The sequence below is a fragment of the Lampris incognitus genome, chromosome 12, assembly GCF_029633865.1.
Source record: "Lampris incognitus isolate fLamInc1 chromosome 12, fLamInc1.hap2, whole genome shotgun sequence".
Lineage (NCBI taxonomy): Eukaryota > Metazoa > Chordata > Actinopteri > Lampriformes > Lampridae > Lampris > Lampris incognitus.
In genome coordinates, this window is record NC_079222.1 from 32,313,624 (window position 1) to 32,331,933 (window position 18,310).

At 44.6% G+C, this 18,310-nt stretch overlaps 1 protein-coding gene across 2 annotated transcripts in view; it reads right to left on the bottom strand.

Annotated features, from left to right (window-relative positions):
- LOC130122112 (sarcoplasmic/endoplasmic reticulum calcium ATPase 2) overlaps nucleotides 1-18,310 on the bottom strand; it is a 61,285-nt gene that overhangs the window by 30,760 nt on the left and 12,215 nt on the right. For both annotated transcript variants that reach the window (XM_056291151.1, XM_056291150.1), the window contains exons 5-6: nucleotides 11,082-11,220; nucleotides 4,286-4,366 (exon numbers count right to left, since the gene is read on the bottom strand). In XM_056291151.1, the coding sequence (XP_056147126.1) occupies nucleotides 4,286-4,366; nucleotides 11,082-11,220 (220 nt within the window). The remainder of the gene's footprint in view (nucleotides 1-4,285; nucleotides 4,367-11,081; nucleotides 11,221-18,310) is intronic.

Genomic DNA, 18,310 nt, shown 5'->3' on the forward strand with positions numbered 1-18,310 from the left:
CTTTTTCTTTTGCTTTTTAATTGATTTTAGGCCTACTGCAACTTTAAAACTCACGGAGAACAACTGTTTTATTGCTGGTTTTTAAAAAAAAAATACTCCTGGGGGGTCATGCCCCCAGAACCCCGCCCTAGCATAAATCTCTGGTTAGCGAAGTTAGCAGTAGTAGACTCGCTGAGGTAGCTCCACCAGATGCCAGTTAACATTATTATTTCACTATCGTAGCTGATTAAAATGGTCTGACAGTTGTCAGGATTTGTTTGCCCAGCATGCAGATCAGGAGTGTCAGGTTACTGTTATAACTGGACGTGGAGCCACAGCAGAGTGTCTGCACATCTCTCGATAACAGCCTGAAAACAATCGCAGATCTCATGAAATAACTAAAGACATTTTTAATTAAATAAGTTGGTGATGAAATCATTTTCATTTGGAAAAGTGGTATTTCACAGGACATCGGACATTTATCATCTGTTTGATTGCTGTTAATTGGCATTGGTACTCATAAAAGTAATAAATAACCAACAACCACAAGAAGAAACATGGTGCAGTACAAGCCTGGGCCTATTAGATGTTTCCAAGCTATGGCTATATGCTTATAAAATGCATTTCCCCAACATATTTTCACAAAAGCCAAATGCAGCACCCAGAGAAAATAGACTAGATATTGAAACTATATTTCACATGGCTGGTGTAAACACACTAATCAAATAAAATGGGCATAAATGGGAGTGGACTACACCTGATAACCAGCCACCTGATCCATCCATTACCAAACCTGACAACCAGCCACTTGATCCATCCATTACCAAACCTGACAACCAGCCACCTGATCTATCCATTACCAAACCTGACAACCAGCCACCTGATCCATCCATTATCCAAACCTGACAACCAGCCACCTGATCCATCCATTACCAAACCGCTTCTCCTGCTCTCAGGGTCGCGGGGATGCTTGAGCCTATCCCAGCAGTTATTGGACGGCAGGCGGGGCGACACCCTGGACAGGGCGCCAAGTCATCACAGGGCGAACACATACACACACACACCTAGGGGCAATTTAGTATGGCCAATTCACCTGACCTACATGTCTTTGGACTGTGGGAGGAAACCGGAGCACCCGGAGGAAACCCACGCAGACACGGGCAGAACATGCAAACTCCACACAGAGGATGACCCGGGACGAAGACCCCCAAGGTTGGACTACCCCGGGGCTCGAACCCAGAACCTTCTTACTGTGAGGCAACTGCGCTAAACCCTATGCCACCAAAATAATATAGCGAATTCAGGGGGCATCCGGGAACTGCTGCAGCCGTGACGCAAACCCGGGTCTCCCGCACCACGGGTGGCTACGTTAACCAGTCAACTAAAGGGTCCGACCCACAACCAGCCGACTGATCCTTGCATGCAAAAATGCACTGAGCAAAGGGACAGAGCACCAAGGCCACGGTGACCAAATGGCACATTGGGCAGTACAGCCAAATTGAGAAATTCTTCCCCTGGTGTCCAATTTTCAAATCCTGTCTTGTGGTGTGCTTGCGCTTTGTGATTATGTGTGTGTTAATATGTAATCCGATATAAGAGACAGAGTGAGAGAAGAAAGATTATGCGTAATCGGCTATGTGAGGTTTGCACTGGTCAGAGGTAAGCCTTTGAAGGAGTGTATGGCCATGAATGGGGAAGAAACGAGAGTGGGGAAACAACAGCTGAAACACTAAAATATCCCCTGGAAGTTTCTACCAATTAAGGCAACGGAGAATCAAGCGATTTAAAGACTGGATTCCCATAAACATCCAGCCTCCTTCTTATTCTCCTTTTGAACTCTCTCCCTCCTAATTTTCAACTATTCCTCCATCAACATAATTATTCATGCATCATCCATCCTGTAGTGGCCTACGCAACTCGCTCTCCATTCTCTCCATTTTTAGATCAACTGACTAAACAGTAACGACTACCATGTGTAATGAGGATTAATGCATCTAGTAATTTCAGAATTATTTCGCTTTCATTGTCAGTGTCAAGCGTTGATACAAAAAAAAGTTGGGTGCGCTAAAAAGCCATTCCCTGGCAAGACTCACAGGCAAGTTAAACAAGGCATGAGTTATGTCTTTGTAACTGTACATCCTATATATCTCGGGTGGAAACATCAATAGTAGAATATCAGGTATAACAGTATTCCTGTGGGAACGTGTTTCATATGGGGGGGGGGGGTTTGCTGGCGTAAACCTGGTATGTGTGTGAATGTGTGTGTAGGTGTGTGAGTAAGAGCGAGAAACTAAATCAAGCCAAAAAGATCCCTGAAGAAATACCAGGGGTTGTGCAGACTGCTTTGCAAAGGGTCATCTGTGAGGTATGGGCCGGTGCCATCGACTAGCACACATATCCAACAAATGCCAAAAACCTGTAACCCATGTTGGGCTGATTAATCCCAGGCCAGTGACCAGGGGCTGGACTTCAACAAATAAAAGCAACAGAAAAAGTTTTTTTGAGCCTTTGTTACCAGGGGAGGTCGTGGAATGAGTCATGACATTGGTGCAGCACACACATTAGACACCACTGTGTGTTATATTTTCATGATATAGGCATATCATTTAACAACTACATAAACTAGGGGCTGATTCATATTCTATAACTTTCGTTGCAAGTTTATAGTGTAGCCCTTAAAAGGTGCTCTATACGACATGCATCACCAACATCCATCCATCCATTATCAAAGCCGCTTATCCCAATTGGGGTTGCGGGGATGCTGGAGCCTATCCCAGCAGTCATTGGGCAGCAGAAGGGGAGACATCCTGGACAGGCCGCCAGTCCATCACAGGGTCAACACATTCACACATAGGGACAATTTAGTATGGCCAGTTCACCTGACCTGCATGTCTTTGGACTGTGGAAGGAAACCGGAGCCCCCAGAGGAAACCCACGCAGACACGGGGAGAACATGCAAACTCCAAACAGAGGACGACCTGGGATGACCCCCAAGGTTGGACTACCCTGGTGTTCGAACCCAGGATCTTCTTGCTGTGAGGTGACAGTGCTAACCACTGTGCCACCGTGCCGCTCCTAAAGAGCCCAAGCTGGAGTCGAACCCAGGCCACACCAACATCTCAGACCAAAATAAAACATAACCTTCCCATTCACTCCATCTCCCTCCTTCCTCATTCTTGGCTATTATTTAGTTGGTTGGAATATTGATTTTTTACAGTATAGTAATTTTATCAACATTAGTAACTTAGTCAGCATAGGAAGGAGCTATTTCTTCGATCTGCCAAGTGACCTAAATCCATGTAACGTAATTATTAGCTTGCTAGCTATCCCGCTAATGCTAGCTACCTCACATGCACTGGCATGCATGCACAGCCAGACCGGCTTCCAAAACAGAGACCAGAGAAGCTCGACTTACAACACACACAGAGGGAGTGTGACTTCATTATTTCTTTACTTTGCATGAGCAAATAGTTGTTTGCTGCTATAAGGATGTTCTGAATATCATATACCACCTTTAAATGCATTCATATCAGCTACACAACACAAACGCCCAGCAGTGCGGTATTGGCTTCTGTTTGTCTACAGGAAAAAAATCACAATGTATAACTGCAATCACTCATTAACCAACAAGGACTACCAAACCATCCATCCATTATCCAAACTGCTTACCCTGCTCTCAGGTTCGCAGGGAAAGCTGGCTGAAGCGGTATTACATGGACTACCAAACCATTTGAGTAAATTAATACATAGCCTGACACAAATAAAAACAAAAAGGTTGGCAATTACAGCCGCCTTTTGGCCAGCACAATGGGTGCATTGAATTTCAGTTGTAGCATATTCATTTAGAAGCTGTGAGTTGATGTGTGTTGGTATTAAAAAGTTCATCACTTGTCCTCATAGCCAAATGAGCCAATTAAGTGTTTTCGATGGACGGAAACAGACCAAAAACTCAGCTATTTTTACTGGAATATAACATACCCTGAAAAAAATAATTTGTATGGGTACATCACAAATACTCGCTGCAGCAGGTCCAAAATGGAGAAATGCCAGCTCCTGTTCCAGCAGGATCCAGCACAAATTAAATTGTATGTAGAAATAACGAGACCAATCTATTATGTTCATTATGAGGCTAATTTTGCAATTTACTATGAAAATTATTTCATCCCACAAAAAATGGAAGAGTCAAACCCTGATCAGCAGCACCCCCAGCACCCCTAATCCCCATGGTTATGGGGTGGGGTGTTGGGGATGAAGACAGAGAGGCTATGAAGAATAATATATATATATATATTTATTTATTTTTTACCTGTGAGAATGGACTGGTCTACCCTCAGTGTGGTTGACTTGATGGCAGTCAGCCGGATGTCTGCAGGCACTTTATCACCAACTGTTGACCAAAGAAACAAAAAAGTTGATGTTACAATGTTTCCCCAAGAAATATTCTATAAGTGAGACGTTACAATTATTCCTCTGGAAATGTTCTGTTAGTGACAGGGGTGATGAGATGTAGATACATTGTTGACTGGGGATAATGTCAAAAAAAAAAAAATTTCGCTCGCCTCCATCACTTTTTGTCACACCTTGGCTACCAGTAAACTTTCCTCAGCATTCCAATACACCATATTTGCAAGTAGTTATTTTGGAAATTGCTGCCATCACTGAGCGAAAAGCATGAATCTGCAGAAGAGATAACTTTACAGGAAGTGAAAAAAAAATCATTGCTATTTCCCATTTTTTAACCAAAACTTATAATTTCACAGGCATGGTAAAACACTTCTCATTTGTGTAACAACATTGAGACACACATAGGGGTACATATACTTTCAGTTCATGCAATGAAAAGAAAATTGCCAAATTTCCAGATAAAGTTTTCGCCCGACTTCCATGTTACGTTCTTTAAGAAGGCTTATCCCAGGGGGCGTCCAGGTAGCGTGGTGGTCTATTCTGTTGCCTACCAACACAGGGACCACTGGTTCGAATCCCCGTGTTACCTCCGGCTTGGTTTGGCGTCCCTACAGACACAATTGGCCGTGTCTGCGGGTGGGAAGCCGGATGTGGGTATGCGTCCTGGTCGCTGCACTAGCGCCTCCTCTGGTCGGTCGGGGCGCCTGTTCGGGGGGGGGGGGCTGGAGGGGACTAGCGTGATCTTCATGTGTGCTACGTCCCCCCTGGCGTAACTCCTCCCTGTCAGGTGAAAAGAAGCGGCTGGTGACTCCACATGTGTCGGGGGAGGCATGTAGTAGTCTGCAGCCCTCCCCAGATCAGTGGATACCATTGGTGAGAAAAAAGGGGGAAAAAATCCCCCCCCAAAAAAACTTTTGTGGCATGTTTTCTTTTTCACTAAAAACAAAAATATTCACTTTCACATTTCACTGCTCGGTAGATTAATGGGTGGGTGACAGTGTAAAAACATTAAAAAAAAATCTGTCGTGAATAAAAAAAAAGTTCTCAGAATTGCAGCATCCTTTCATGAGAAAAAGTCAGCGCTGTAAACTTGAAGGCTTTCGAAAGAAATCCCTGCATACACACATCCAGTTGCTAAGGGCTTCAGGTCCAGAGACAACCGCAATTCTAATCCAATTTATAATACATGAGAGTACCAAAATAATCAAACTCCACTTCTGTGCTTGAGAGAAGCTGGACGGGAACCATGCATCAAAAACTTAATCCTGTTCCAGTTAGCTTCTCCACGGGACAAAAATAGATCGCTGGTCATTATTTCCAATAACACAAGGCTTCAGTAAATCCCAGTAAAACAAGTGCAAAATGTAAATATCCTCCTAGCTTCCAAGTTGGCAGGAATGCCTATTAAAGCCATTGACATTTGTTAGCCATCATTTCAAGGGTATTATAGCGTAAGACTTGCCTAAAACCACAACACAAAGTTTAAGCCCAGTCTCAGAAGATAAAAAAGTGATAGTAAGGTTTTATCTGAACAGCTTTATTGTAGACAAAGTATTTTCAAGCGAGCTACAGTTCTGTTCTGCTTTCAGATATTTTCTTGCATCCAAGTAACTATTCACTTTGGCAAACTATTTTCACTTTCTACCATGCAACAGACTGTCAGGAGGATTCACCTGATCCCCACTCAGAAACTTAGACTTCATTGCCGCAACAGACTCAGCAGACAAATCTACAGAGAAGAGCACTTTCGAGGGCCTATGGAGTAGTTTACATGTCTGACACTACTCTCCGTCCATCCATCCATTATCCAAGCTGCTTATCCTGAGTAGGGTCAAGTCAAGGTCGCGGGATGCTGGAGCCTATCCCAGCACCCATTGGGCGGCAGGCGGGCGGGGAGACACACTGGACTCTTCCTTTTTTGGGGGGGAGGGGGGAGATTTCCCCCCCTTTTCTCCCCAATGGTACCTGGCCAATCACCCCGCTCTCTGAGCCGTCCCAGTCGCTGCTCCACCCACTACCACATGCCTCCTCAGATACATGTGGAGTCGCCAGCCGCTTCTTTTCACCTGACAGTGAGGAGTTTTGCCAGGGGGATATAGTGCGTGGGAGGATCACGCTATTCCCCCCCAGTCCCCCCACCCCACCCCGAACAGGCACTCCAACCAACCAGAGGACTTGCTGGTGCAGCGACCAGGACACATACCCACATCCGGCTTCCCACCCACAGACATGGCCAATTGTGCCTGTAGGGATGCCCGACCAAGCCAGAGGTAACACGGGGATTCGAACAGGCGATCCCCACACTGGTAGGCAACGGAACAGACCGCTACGCTACCCGGACGTACTCTCCCTTTTTAACAGAGGAATTTCACTGTGTCCCATTCATTGCTTTTATCTCCTCTCTTCCAAGCTATATATGAAATGTGTTATAGTAAACAGAAAGCAGACCATTATTTCACTTTGGCACAACATTTACATTCTGCTTACCTCCTATAGCAATTTTGAAAACACTACTTTCTAAGCAACTACCACCTGTGCTCTGTGCCTGCACAAAAACCATTCACTCCTGTTTTGTCTCACTCTGCCCTGAAGAAGGCCCGAGCCGCTACGCGGGGGCATTTTTAGGTCCTTTTTGGATATGTCCAAGTTCCAATAAAGACATTTTAATTACACGGAGTGCCTTGGTCAGAGAGATTTGTTCTCTTTTTCTCATCTGAAACTACTTTCTAAACCAAATTTTTAAATTGAAAAAAAAAACTTCTTTGAATGAGTATTTGGATGGGTGCAACTCACAAAATTATACTCTTGTTCTTAGTGTTAAGACCCAAGTAGTATTCTTCAGTACTCTGTTGTAGGTGAAGCACTTTGTTAAGAAGTTTCCTTAAATTATGAAACCAAGACTCATCCCATTACAACCCCATTGTAATGGTCTGAGCCTTATGCTTGTTAAGTCAAATACTTTTTTTAAGAAGTTATTTTATTTAGAAAGTAGTGTACCTTACAACATATTTGGTCATTGATCTTTTCTAAATTGCCGTAGGAGGTAAACACAATGTAAATGTTTTGCCAAAGTGAAATAATAGTCTGCTTTCTGCTTACAGTAACAGATGTCATGTTGCTTGGAAGAGACGAGGTAAAAGCAGTTTGAAGCAGTGAACGGGATGCCATGAGATCCCTCTGTTAAAAGGGGGGGGGGGGGGAAGTAGTGACAGACATGTAAACTACTCCTTAAACCTTGGAAGTGCCCTTCGGCACAGAGAGGAAGAAAAGAGGAGAAGAGGGAGAGACGGGGTAAGAGGGATTAGAAGAGACTTGCAAACTACACGTCCAAAAATGGGAAAACTATTTTGATCAGCCGTAGAGCAACGTTTCTGTTACAGCGGAGGGTGGAAAAACTTGAGTCCTAGGACTCGAGGATTGACCTGGAAAATTAATATATCTCCTTGTTATTTTTACTCCTCCTCACATCATGCCATTCAGGCTGACCCCCTTTTGTTGACTAGTCAATCAGTTGCAAGGCTAGAAATTGGTGGATTATCCACTCCGCCCCCTCCCATTTCTCCATATAAGCTTGTAAATACTTTTTTTTTTAAAAACACACACAAACATATATATATATATATATATATATATATATATATATATATATATATACATAGATATACACACACATATATATATATGCATGTTTGTTTTTTTGGGGGGGGTCCCCCCCCCTTTTTCTCCCCCAGTTGTATCCGGCCAATTACCCCACTCTAAAGTAGGCTACTTTAACTAAGCTGAACTAATTTAACTAATTTCATCAACTCATTAAATAATATACACATTTTTAAGTTCAATCTTGTTTCAATTATCTCTCATCACCAGGAGGTGTCAACGACATGCAAATTTACAGATTACAGGTTTAAAATGTGATAAATAGAATAAAATACCCTCATGGGGTGGTCATATTAGGTGGTGATATAAGATTTTACTTCGTGTAGTGGGCAGGGACAGAGTGCTTTGATACATGACTGAATAGCTATAACTTGCTTGTTAGATAGCTGATATCATTGTCACATAACTTTAAAGCATTCATGTATATGACCATCAAATCCACTCTTACAGACGACTGCAATTCAAGCTGCCTCTTTTTGGCTGGACCGGCCAGCGGGCCAGCCCTACAAACACCCTCCAGCTCCTCCTGGGGGATCCCAAGGCGTTCCCAGGCCAAATTGGACATGTAGTCTCTCCAGCGAGTTCTGGGTCTACCTCGGGGTCTCCTCCCAGTTGGACATGCCCTTAAAACCTCCCAAAGGAATGCGACCAGGAGGCATCATAATCAGATGCCCGAACCACCTCAACTGGATGCTTTCGACGCGGAGGAGCAGCGGCTCTACTCCAAGCTCCCTCCAGATGTCCGAGCTCCTCACCCTATCTCTAAGGCTGAGCCCAGACACCCTACGGAGGAAAACTCATCTCAGCCGCTAGTATCCGCGATCTCACCCTTTCAGTCACTACCCAAAGCTCATGACTATAGGTGAGGGTTAGAACGAAGATTGACTACGTATGTGTATGAGAGAAAATAAAATAAAACTGTCAAGTTGGCAAATTGCTTGGGCTGCACATTGTCAGCATATAGTCAGCGACGGTAAGATGACTCAGGTGTCTAAGAACACCTCAAGTTACGGCCCCTCATCCGTAGGAAGCCTCTGCAGGGCATTAAAGAATAATATAATGGGTTGCCATTTTGTGAATTTATCATTTGAACCTCTCAAAGCGTATTTACTTTTCTCCAGCTTAAGAAAGAACATCACATCTTTAAGCCAAGAGGAGAAGGAGGGTGGCAGTGCAGACTTCCAGGTAAGAAGAATTCTGCGATGGGCTAACAGGGTTGTGAAAGCGACAATGTCAGCTAGTTTAGGATTTAATGAGAACAAATCCACGGGGATCCCAAAGATGGCTATTAAGGGGCATGGTTGCAGGTCAAGTTCATGCACATCAGAAAGCGTTCTAAAGGTTGAATGCCAGTAGGGTTTATATTGGGGATATTTGACATTTATTCTTAAAGTCAAAATTAGCCAACCCTAAACCCAGACACTGTTGACAGGCTTGTCTTTTTTGTTCATAACATGAAAATTTATTTGTTTAAGAGCTTTTTTGGCTTTTGCCATTGCTGTTCAAGCTATTGAACATTTGTCTTTTCTACGTCACAACAGCACTTTGTCTGATAGCCATTTCCATTTGACATGTTGTAAAGAGGACTTGAACATGAAAAGTACCTGATATTACAGTTAAAGATATTCATTCCACTGTTTCTCTTTTTAACTAGCCCCCCCCTCCCATTCTTCTCCCCAGTTATATCCAGCCAATCACACCACTCTTCCAAGCCGTCCCAGGCGCTGCTCCACCCGCTCTACCGATCCGGGGAGGGCTGCAGACTACCACATGCCTCCTCCGATACATGTGGAGTCGCCAGCCACTTCTTTCACCCGACAGTGAGGAGTTTCGCCAGGGGGACGTAGCACATGGGAGGATCACACTATCCCCCTCCCCGAACAGGTACCCCGACCGACCAGAGGAGGCGCTAGTGCAGCGACCAGGACACACACCCACATCCGGCTTCTCATCCGCAGGCACGGCCAATTGTTGGTAGGCAACAGAATAGACCGCCACGCTACCCAGACCCCTGTTTTCAATATTATCTAGGATTTGAGATGCCTTGTAGTGTGTGTCATGCATGAAGTGTCAGTTTGAGAGAACAATAGTGATCATCCACATACAGTCAGGAGAACCAGGGATGCTCTCACATTCAGTCAGCCCTAAAACAGCCCCCGTGAACAAGGAGTCTACCAAATATGGTGTTATATGTTGCAACGCTGTGTTCACGAGAAGTGAAGGACGGAAGAACTGTAGCTACATCTTACTCCATAAAGATGCTGATACAATATTTAGAACTCAATTCATTACCCGCCAAGTCGGCAAGTAATTTGACAGGGATACCTGCCTCATTTCTTTTTTACCTACATTTGGCAGGCTGAGTGGTGTTAATTTCAAGCACAAGATGAAAACAACAAAGATTTCCAACATGACCCACCTCTGAAAGGACCAAACAGACCCATTATTTGACGGGGCAATAAACAACCGATAATTAACCCAAGTCTGCAAAATGACAGATATTTAAATGTGCAAAAAAAACAACCAACAATGCAATTTGACTAGGCCATGAAGAGGTCGTTTTTTTCCCCTTCGTAAGCTGTCATGTGACTACTGGCGATGGTAAGTACACTTATACTGTAACTTAGTACAGCACATTTATACCAAACAAGTTTAGGGTTTAGGTTAGGTGGTGGTTAGGTTTAAGTAGTGGTTAAGGTTAGGGCAAAGATTTGGTCATGGTGAAGTTTAGGGTTAAAGTTTGGAAGTAGTTACTGTGTGGTTTTATGTTGACAAAGGAAATCTATTGGCTCTCTCTATCTGTGGTTTCTGAGAGAATATCTCTGGGGGAAATGCCAGTTCACGTTTTCCTGCCAGAATAATGATCATTTCCTTCTTTGACCAGTAACAGCACTTGAGCATCAAAAACGCTCTTATGAGGCATTTTCAGATGAATGCAAAATCAATCCACAGTTTACCCAGGATGACCAGCCTCAAGATGTAATAAAGTTCAACACCACCCCAATCTGAATTAAGTTTTCATTTTCAATCAGGCAACTTACCAGCCACTTCCACAATGTCTCCAGGCACAATGTCCCTCGCCTTAATCCTCTGGACGCTCTTCCTGTCCTGGCGGTACACCTTCCCCATTTCTGGCTCATACTCCTTGAGAGCTTCAATGGCATTCTCTGCATTTCGTTCCTAAACAGGAAGAGCAGAGAAAAAAAAACACTAAGTCCCATAGAAATAATTATTCCCGGATCAAAAAAGACTCCACACAAAGGTCAAGTACCCACACACACATGCTCTTACAAATGCAGCAGCAACAAAGACTTAAAGGTCATGGATTTAAAGGTCGGGTGAGTCGGGTGAAGTGAACAGGCTTTTGTAAGAATAATACAATGGGGTTTCTGGATATATCAGTAATGCACACACATATTTCATTCTGGCCTCATAAGCAAAATGGCCCCTGAGTTTTCACCCTATCAAAAACTGTGGCTCAAGAGTACCTTGGTTATGTGAGAAAGTCAGTTGGATATCAATTGGCTGAACTTTTGGGTGTAGATATACAAAGTTAACGCCCATTCTGCCAGATGTTTGGGCCCGTTTCTATAAATCGGTCAGATTCACTATCAGAGTCTGTCTGGACACACTGACTAGTGAAATCATATTATATTAAGGACCGGTGGTAGTTGCAGTAGCTACATACAGCATGACAGCTTGTTAGCCGACCAGCTAACTGATACATAAACTACAAATCTTGTATATTATGCCGTTTACCATCATACACTTACCATCCTCGAATTGGAGGGTGATCAATTTCAGGTTCATATTCTGGATCTGATTCTGGCTCATTCTAATATGGCCGAATAACTGCCATATTTCAAAAAACACGAGCTAACAGATGTGTTTCCATTTCGCCTGTCAACTAAATTTTGAATGGGAGGGTCTTATCCCTTTGGACATGCTCACTGCTCGAACCAGTTTTTTGGCAATCCTGTGAAAACTGGGTTAATAAAATACATTTATTTTAATGAATTCTTACGGAATTTAATGGAAGTAGATGAACTGCAATTACGAAACACCGCTGCATCACTATTTGGTAGGGTTCATCATATTCTAAGCCGCAAGACCCACCCTTTAAAGGCACCCTACACCAATTTTCAACCATATCAGCATTTTATGGTTGTCCGTATCATCCAGCAGACTTCCATGACTGTATCATCCAGTGGACAACCATACTGAATTTCCATATGCCTTATTGGTTACTATGCTCGATTACTGCTTTTTAAAACCTAGAGGTACCAGGTTTTAAAAATGATTTATGTATACTAGTTTGGTGAAATCTTTTTATTCAGTGGCTGCCAATACAAAAAAAAACCCATAGTACATTTGAAGACATTCGTCGTTGTGATTAATGAAGCTTACAAGGTAAAACGAGTAGGATAAAAATCAATGTATAGGGGGCGTCCGGGTAGCATAGTGGTCTATTCTGTTGCCTACCAACACGGGGATTGCTGGTTCGAGTCCCCGTGTTACCTCCAGCGTGGTCAGGCGTCCCTATAGACTCAATTGTTCATGTCTGAAAGTGGGAAGCCGGATGTGGGTATGTGTCCTGGTCTCTGCACTAGCACCTCCTCTGATCGGCCGGGGCGCCTGTTCGGGGGGGGGGGGGATAGCGTGATCCTCCCACACGCTACGCCCCCTGGCAAAACTCCTGTCAGGTGAAAAGAAGTGGCTGGCGACTCCCCATGTATCGGAGGAGGCATGTGGTAGTCTGCAGCCCTCCCCAGCTCAGCAGAGGGGGTGGAGCAGCGACTGGGATAGCTCGGAAGAGTGGGATAATTGGGCGGGTAAAATTGGGGAGAAAAAAATCAATGTACAGACTCAAAAATAAACCCTCTCAATCACCATTTATGATCCACTAGATGTCTGCGGCAGTGTCTGTATCTTACCCGTCCTCTGTCTAATTTTTCTTATTTTGTTGTGTACAGCACATTTCTGTGCATTAACCTTTGGGCAGCGGGACTCTATAACAATGTAGCGAGCAGGTGCCAGATCAAGATTATACACCTGCAACCCAAAAGTGGCAGACACAGTGTCGAAAGGACGCAAATGTAGCAAGGCGAAACACCAACCAGACAAAGCTCGTTCCAAAATGAGTGAATCGGGGGTCGGCTTTCACCCACTGGCGAGCACTGGAGGAGAGGATGGGGATGCAGAGTGACACAGTTTGCCTACACACACTGGGATGGTGTTCTAGCAACTGTGGTCAGGAGGCTTACACTTCTGGTGTCATTGAGCCGGGGGGGGGGACTTTGAATTGGATTAGATTAGATTGTTTTCTTATCAGTTGTTGGTATCGATTCACATCTTTTCTCAGACCTGGTGGAAACTTCAAAAACCCCATGCCTTTGTAGGCTTTTGTTGTCTACCCTCTTGTTAAGCCCCTACTGAAATTGAGCCTAATGGTGTTGAAGGTGTAGTAGCATAATCCTTCATTTTGAAGAGAGGACGAAGAGCCTTTGAGAAACTTGTCTCAACCATTCCATGAAAATGGTGGACTCTGATCTTATAACAAGATGCTTGAAAGACCGTTTCTGACAAATGTGTTGTGACAGAGCACTTCAAAATGCTGGGCGTGTAAAATATGCACCACCTCAAAGACGATTCACGAGGTTCAATTAAGGCAAACACCGGTGTTAAGCTTTGCTAACAGGGTGATTCTGGTACTGAGTGTTCACATCTCAAAGATGTCCCTGGTCTCTTAAGAACCTGGCAACAAGTAGACAATTAGCAAAAAAAAACAAAAACTCTTGCCTGGCATTGACAAGTATCTGGGTAGTTTGGCTTGGGTGAAGAACATGTGTATGCAATATTTAAGGGTCAAAGGTTGCTAATATTATAGAAGATGAATAATTTCATAGTAGAAAAAGGAAAAAGAACCTTCAAGCATGTAACAGATGTAGTACTCAAAAATGTCACTTTCAACTCTTAATGCTAAAAATGCACTGGATGAAATTTGTGATATTTTTTTCCCCTCCCCTTTCCTCCCCAGTTGTACTTGGCCAATTACCCCACTTGTCCAAGCCGTCCCAGTCGCTGCTCCACCCACTCTGCCGATCCGGGGAGGGCTGCAGACTACCACATGCCTCCTCCGATACATGTGGAGTCACCAGTCGCTTCTTTTAACCTGACAGTGAGGAGTTTCACCAGGGGGACGTAGCGCATGGGAGGATCATGCTATTCCCCCAGTTCCCCCTCCCCCCCAAACAGGCGCCCCAACCAACCAGAGGAGGCAAGCAACCAGAACACATACCCATATCCGGTTTCCCACGCGCTGACACAGCCAATTGTGTCTGTGGGGATGCCTGACCAAGCCGGAGGTAACACGAGGATTCGAACCGGCGATCCCCGTGTTGGTAGGCAATGGAATAGACCGCCACACCGCCCGGATGCCCAAAATTTGTGATGTTTTTGAAAATAATAATAACAATAATAATAAAACCGTAGACTGTAAAGCGAGCAAAGAAGATCATCTCCGACCCCCTCACATCCTGTTCATTACCTCTTCCAGCTCCTTCCCTCAGGGAGGCGCTACAGGTCACTGTCCACTAAGATTACATGTCACAAACAGTTTTTTCCCCTAGCTATCAGGACTCTGAATTCCTCCCTATAGTCTCCTCCTCACACACCATTGACATAAACACCACCATTCCCCTAATTGTTATGTGTGATGTGTTTCTTTCTGTTATTGTGTAACTGTATTGTTGGTGATAATATGTGGAGTGTCTGTTATTGTCCATATATGTATTGTGCTGCAGAGTTTAATGTGTACCAGAAACAAATTCCATCGGCCTTGGTCGTGTGGCTAAGAAAACAATCTAATCTAATCTAATAATAACTCCCCCCTGTAATAATGACCCCTGTCCGTGTGGGTTTCCTCCGGGTGCTCCGGTTTTCTCCCACAGTCCAAAGACATGTAGGTCAGGTGAATCGGGCGTGCTAAATTGTCCCTAGGTGCGAATGTATCGGCCCTGTGATGGACTGGTGGCCTGTCCAGGGCGTCCCCCCCGCCTGCCACCCAATGACTGCTGGGACAGGCTCCAGCATCCCGCGACCCAAATTGGGATAAGCGGCTTGGATAATGGAAAAATTGATGTTTTAGTAGTCACACGACCAAGGTGGACGGAATTGTTTTCTGTACACAATACAAACATGAACAACAGCAGACAAATTATCAGTTACACAATAGCAGAAACAAACATATTACACGCAACAATTAGGGGGAATGGTAGTATGCATGCCAGTGTTGTGTGTGAATGTTGTATTTACAAACCGCAACTGACTAATCCAACTCGTTCTATTAATGTCAAGCCACTCAAGTTGTAAAAGGCAGTAGACTATTACATGACACATCGTTGTTGCACGCATAATGACTGGAGCAAACATCCCTGGGCATTAGTCGTATGCATAAATTCGAGAAAAAATGTCGCTCAACTGGCACTGAAGTAAAATGAAAATTCAAGTCGAGGATTAAACTTTATGTGGCGTGCGACTGGTATCTCATTACAGCCATCTCCGTTTCCCTGTGCAGCTGCTGCTTTAGCTAACCTTGTTGCCGTGAGATAGCTTGACATTATGGGTCCATTAATCTGGATCCCGCCATATGTTAGGGCTGTGTGTGTGTGTGTGTGTGTGTGTGTATTTCTATATAAGTGCCTCTATCCAATGCTCCTGCCCATCACTGAAGCATACACTGACAAATCAATACTATCTAAGGAAGTGACATTTCATCCCCCTAAGGGCAAGCTAGCAGACAACAGATGCACTGAACCAAAATGGCAGAGAAACCAACACCCAAGGGAGCCAAGACTAACATGAAGGAGAGAGACTAACATGAAGGAGAAAGACTAACATGAAGGAGAGAGACGGGCTTCTCCAGGCAGGCAAAAGAAATGATTCAAGACCTATGTCCTATAACAGGGAAGAAAAAGCAGAACAGGCAAGTGTGAAAAAATGGAGGAATATAGTACTATATGGCTGAGCTCTCTCTATATAAGGTGTCAAATTGGATGTGCAATCTATCCTTAGCTTGAATAAAGAATGCCATACACAACTGGAAGCTTTCATAACATAATTTACATACCATCCATCCATCCAGCCATTATCTAAACCGCTCATCCTGCTCTCAGGGCCGCGGGGATGCTGGAGCCTATCCCAGCAGGCACTGGGCCGCAGGCGGGGAGACACCCTGGACAGGCCGCCAGGCCATCACAGGGCCCACACAGACACACACACTCACACATCCACACCTAGGGACAATTTAGTATGGCATATTCACCTGACCTACATGTCTTTGGACTGTGGGAGGAAACCAGAGCACCTGGAGAAAACCCACGCAGACACGAGGAGAACATGGGAACTCCACACAGAGGACGACCTGGGACGACCCCCAAGGTTGGACTACCCCGGGGCTCGAACCCAGGACCTTCTTGCTGTGAGGTGACCGCCCTAACTACTGTGCCACTGTGCCGCCTATTTACAGACAATAATCTATAAAAAAAATTTTAAAAAAAAACACCTTTTCCTCATAACCCATAATTCTGTCTGCATTGATTTTATCTCGATTGTTAAAAAAGGATTTCGTATTTAAGAAGCCTTAAACGGGTATAATTTTTTCAACCCATGACTGAAAGTTAGGTTGAGGACTTCTTTTTAAAAAAACAACATAATTATTTTGTTCTTTTTGTAATTTCCAGATGTATAAATTCATTGACCTTTCTTAAAATGTGTATGTATAGCATGGCCTACAGTAGTCAGAGTAGAGCTCTCAAAATATACCCTGATTATGGTAAGCTCCGTAAAAGATGTCACAACAGCCCAGCAGCCTGACAACACTGGCACTGGACATGGACTTCAGCTGTTGTGGCCCATTCCAGACAGAGTCCAATTAAGTGGTGCATTCCAAGATGACATTCTGCCCACAAACACTGAATTCGGCTGGATTTGTGCGGTTGTGGCCTGTCTGTCTCGTTGCACGATTCCCATTCCGCTTTGATCCACAAGCTGTTTTTGTCCACAGGACTGCCGATCACTGGTATTTTTCTTTTCTTTTCAAACAATTCTCTGTAAACACGTGAAATGGTTGTGTGCGAAAAGCCCAGGACGACAGCTGTTTGGGAGACACCAGAATCGGCAAGGCTAGCACCAACTTTCATGTCACGTTCAAAGTCACTAAGGTCGCTCGTTTTGCCCATTTCAACACTGTTAAACACTGACTGATGCAAGAAACACTGGTCTGCCTGATTTACACCACAAACCGCAGCCACTTGGCATGTGATGTGTTGGAGTGTACTATCTGTGTGAAGGTGGGGGCTGTGCCAAATAAAAAGGCAGCTCACTCTGTAGCAGGCAGAAAGAAAAAGACGTGTTGAAACTGATTAACTTGGACAGCAAAATAGGCGTAGCAGCCATTGTCACTTCTGTGCCATCATCTCACCAGTAAAAGGACATCCTCGGAACAGAGCTAATGCAGCATCCATCTGTCCATCCATTATCCTAACCGCTTATCCTGCTCTCAGGGTCACGGGGATGCTGGAGCCTATCCCAGCAGTCACTGGGCGGCAGGCGGGGAGACACCCTGGACCGGCCGCCAGACCATCACAGGGCCGACACACACACAGTCACACCGAGGGACAATTTAGTGCGGCTGACTCAGCTGACCTACATGTCTTTGGACTGTGGGAGGAAAGCACAGCACCCAGAGGAAACCCACGCAGCCACACTAGTACATGCATACTCCACACAGAGGCCAACCCAGGACGACCCCATAGGTTGGACAACCCCGGGGCTTCGAACCCAGGACCTTCTTGCTGTGAGGCGATGGCGCTAGTTAGCATTATGTAACTTGACTCCGTGATCCAGATTGATAAAATGACGACATGCGGGTTACAGGTTTAAGGTATTGATCTACTACTACTACTACTTTCGGCTGCTCCCGTTAGGGGTCGCCACAGCGGATCATCCATTTCCATTTCTTCACGCCTTCTGCGTCTTCCTCTGTCACACCAGCCACCTGCATGTCCTCACTCACCACATCCATAAACCTCCTCTTTGGCCTTCCTCTTTTCCTCTTTCCTGGCAGTTCCATATTCAGCATCCTTCTCCCAATATATCCAGCATCTCACCTCCAAACATGTCCAAACCATCTCAATCTTGCCTCTCTTGCTTTGTCTCCAAACCGTCCAACCTGAGCTGTCCCTCTAATATAATCGTTCCTAATCCTGTC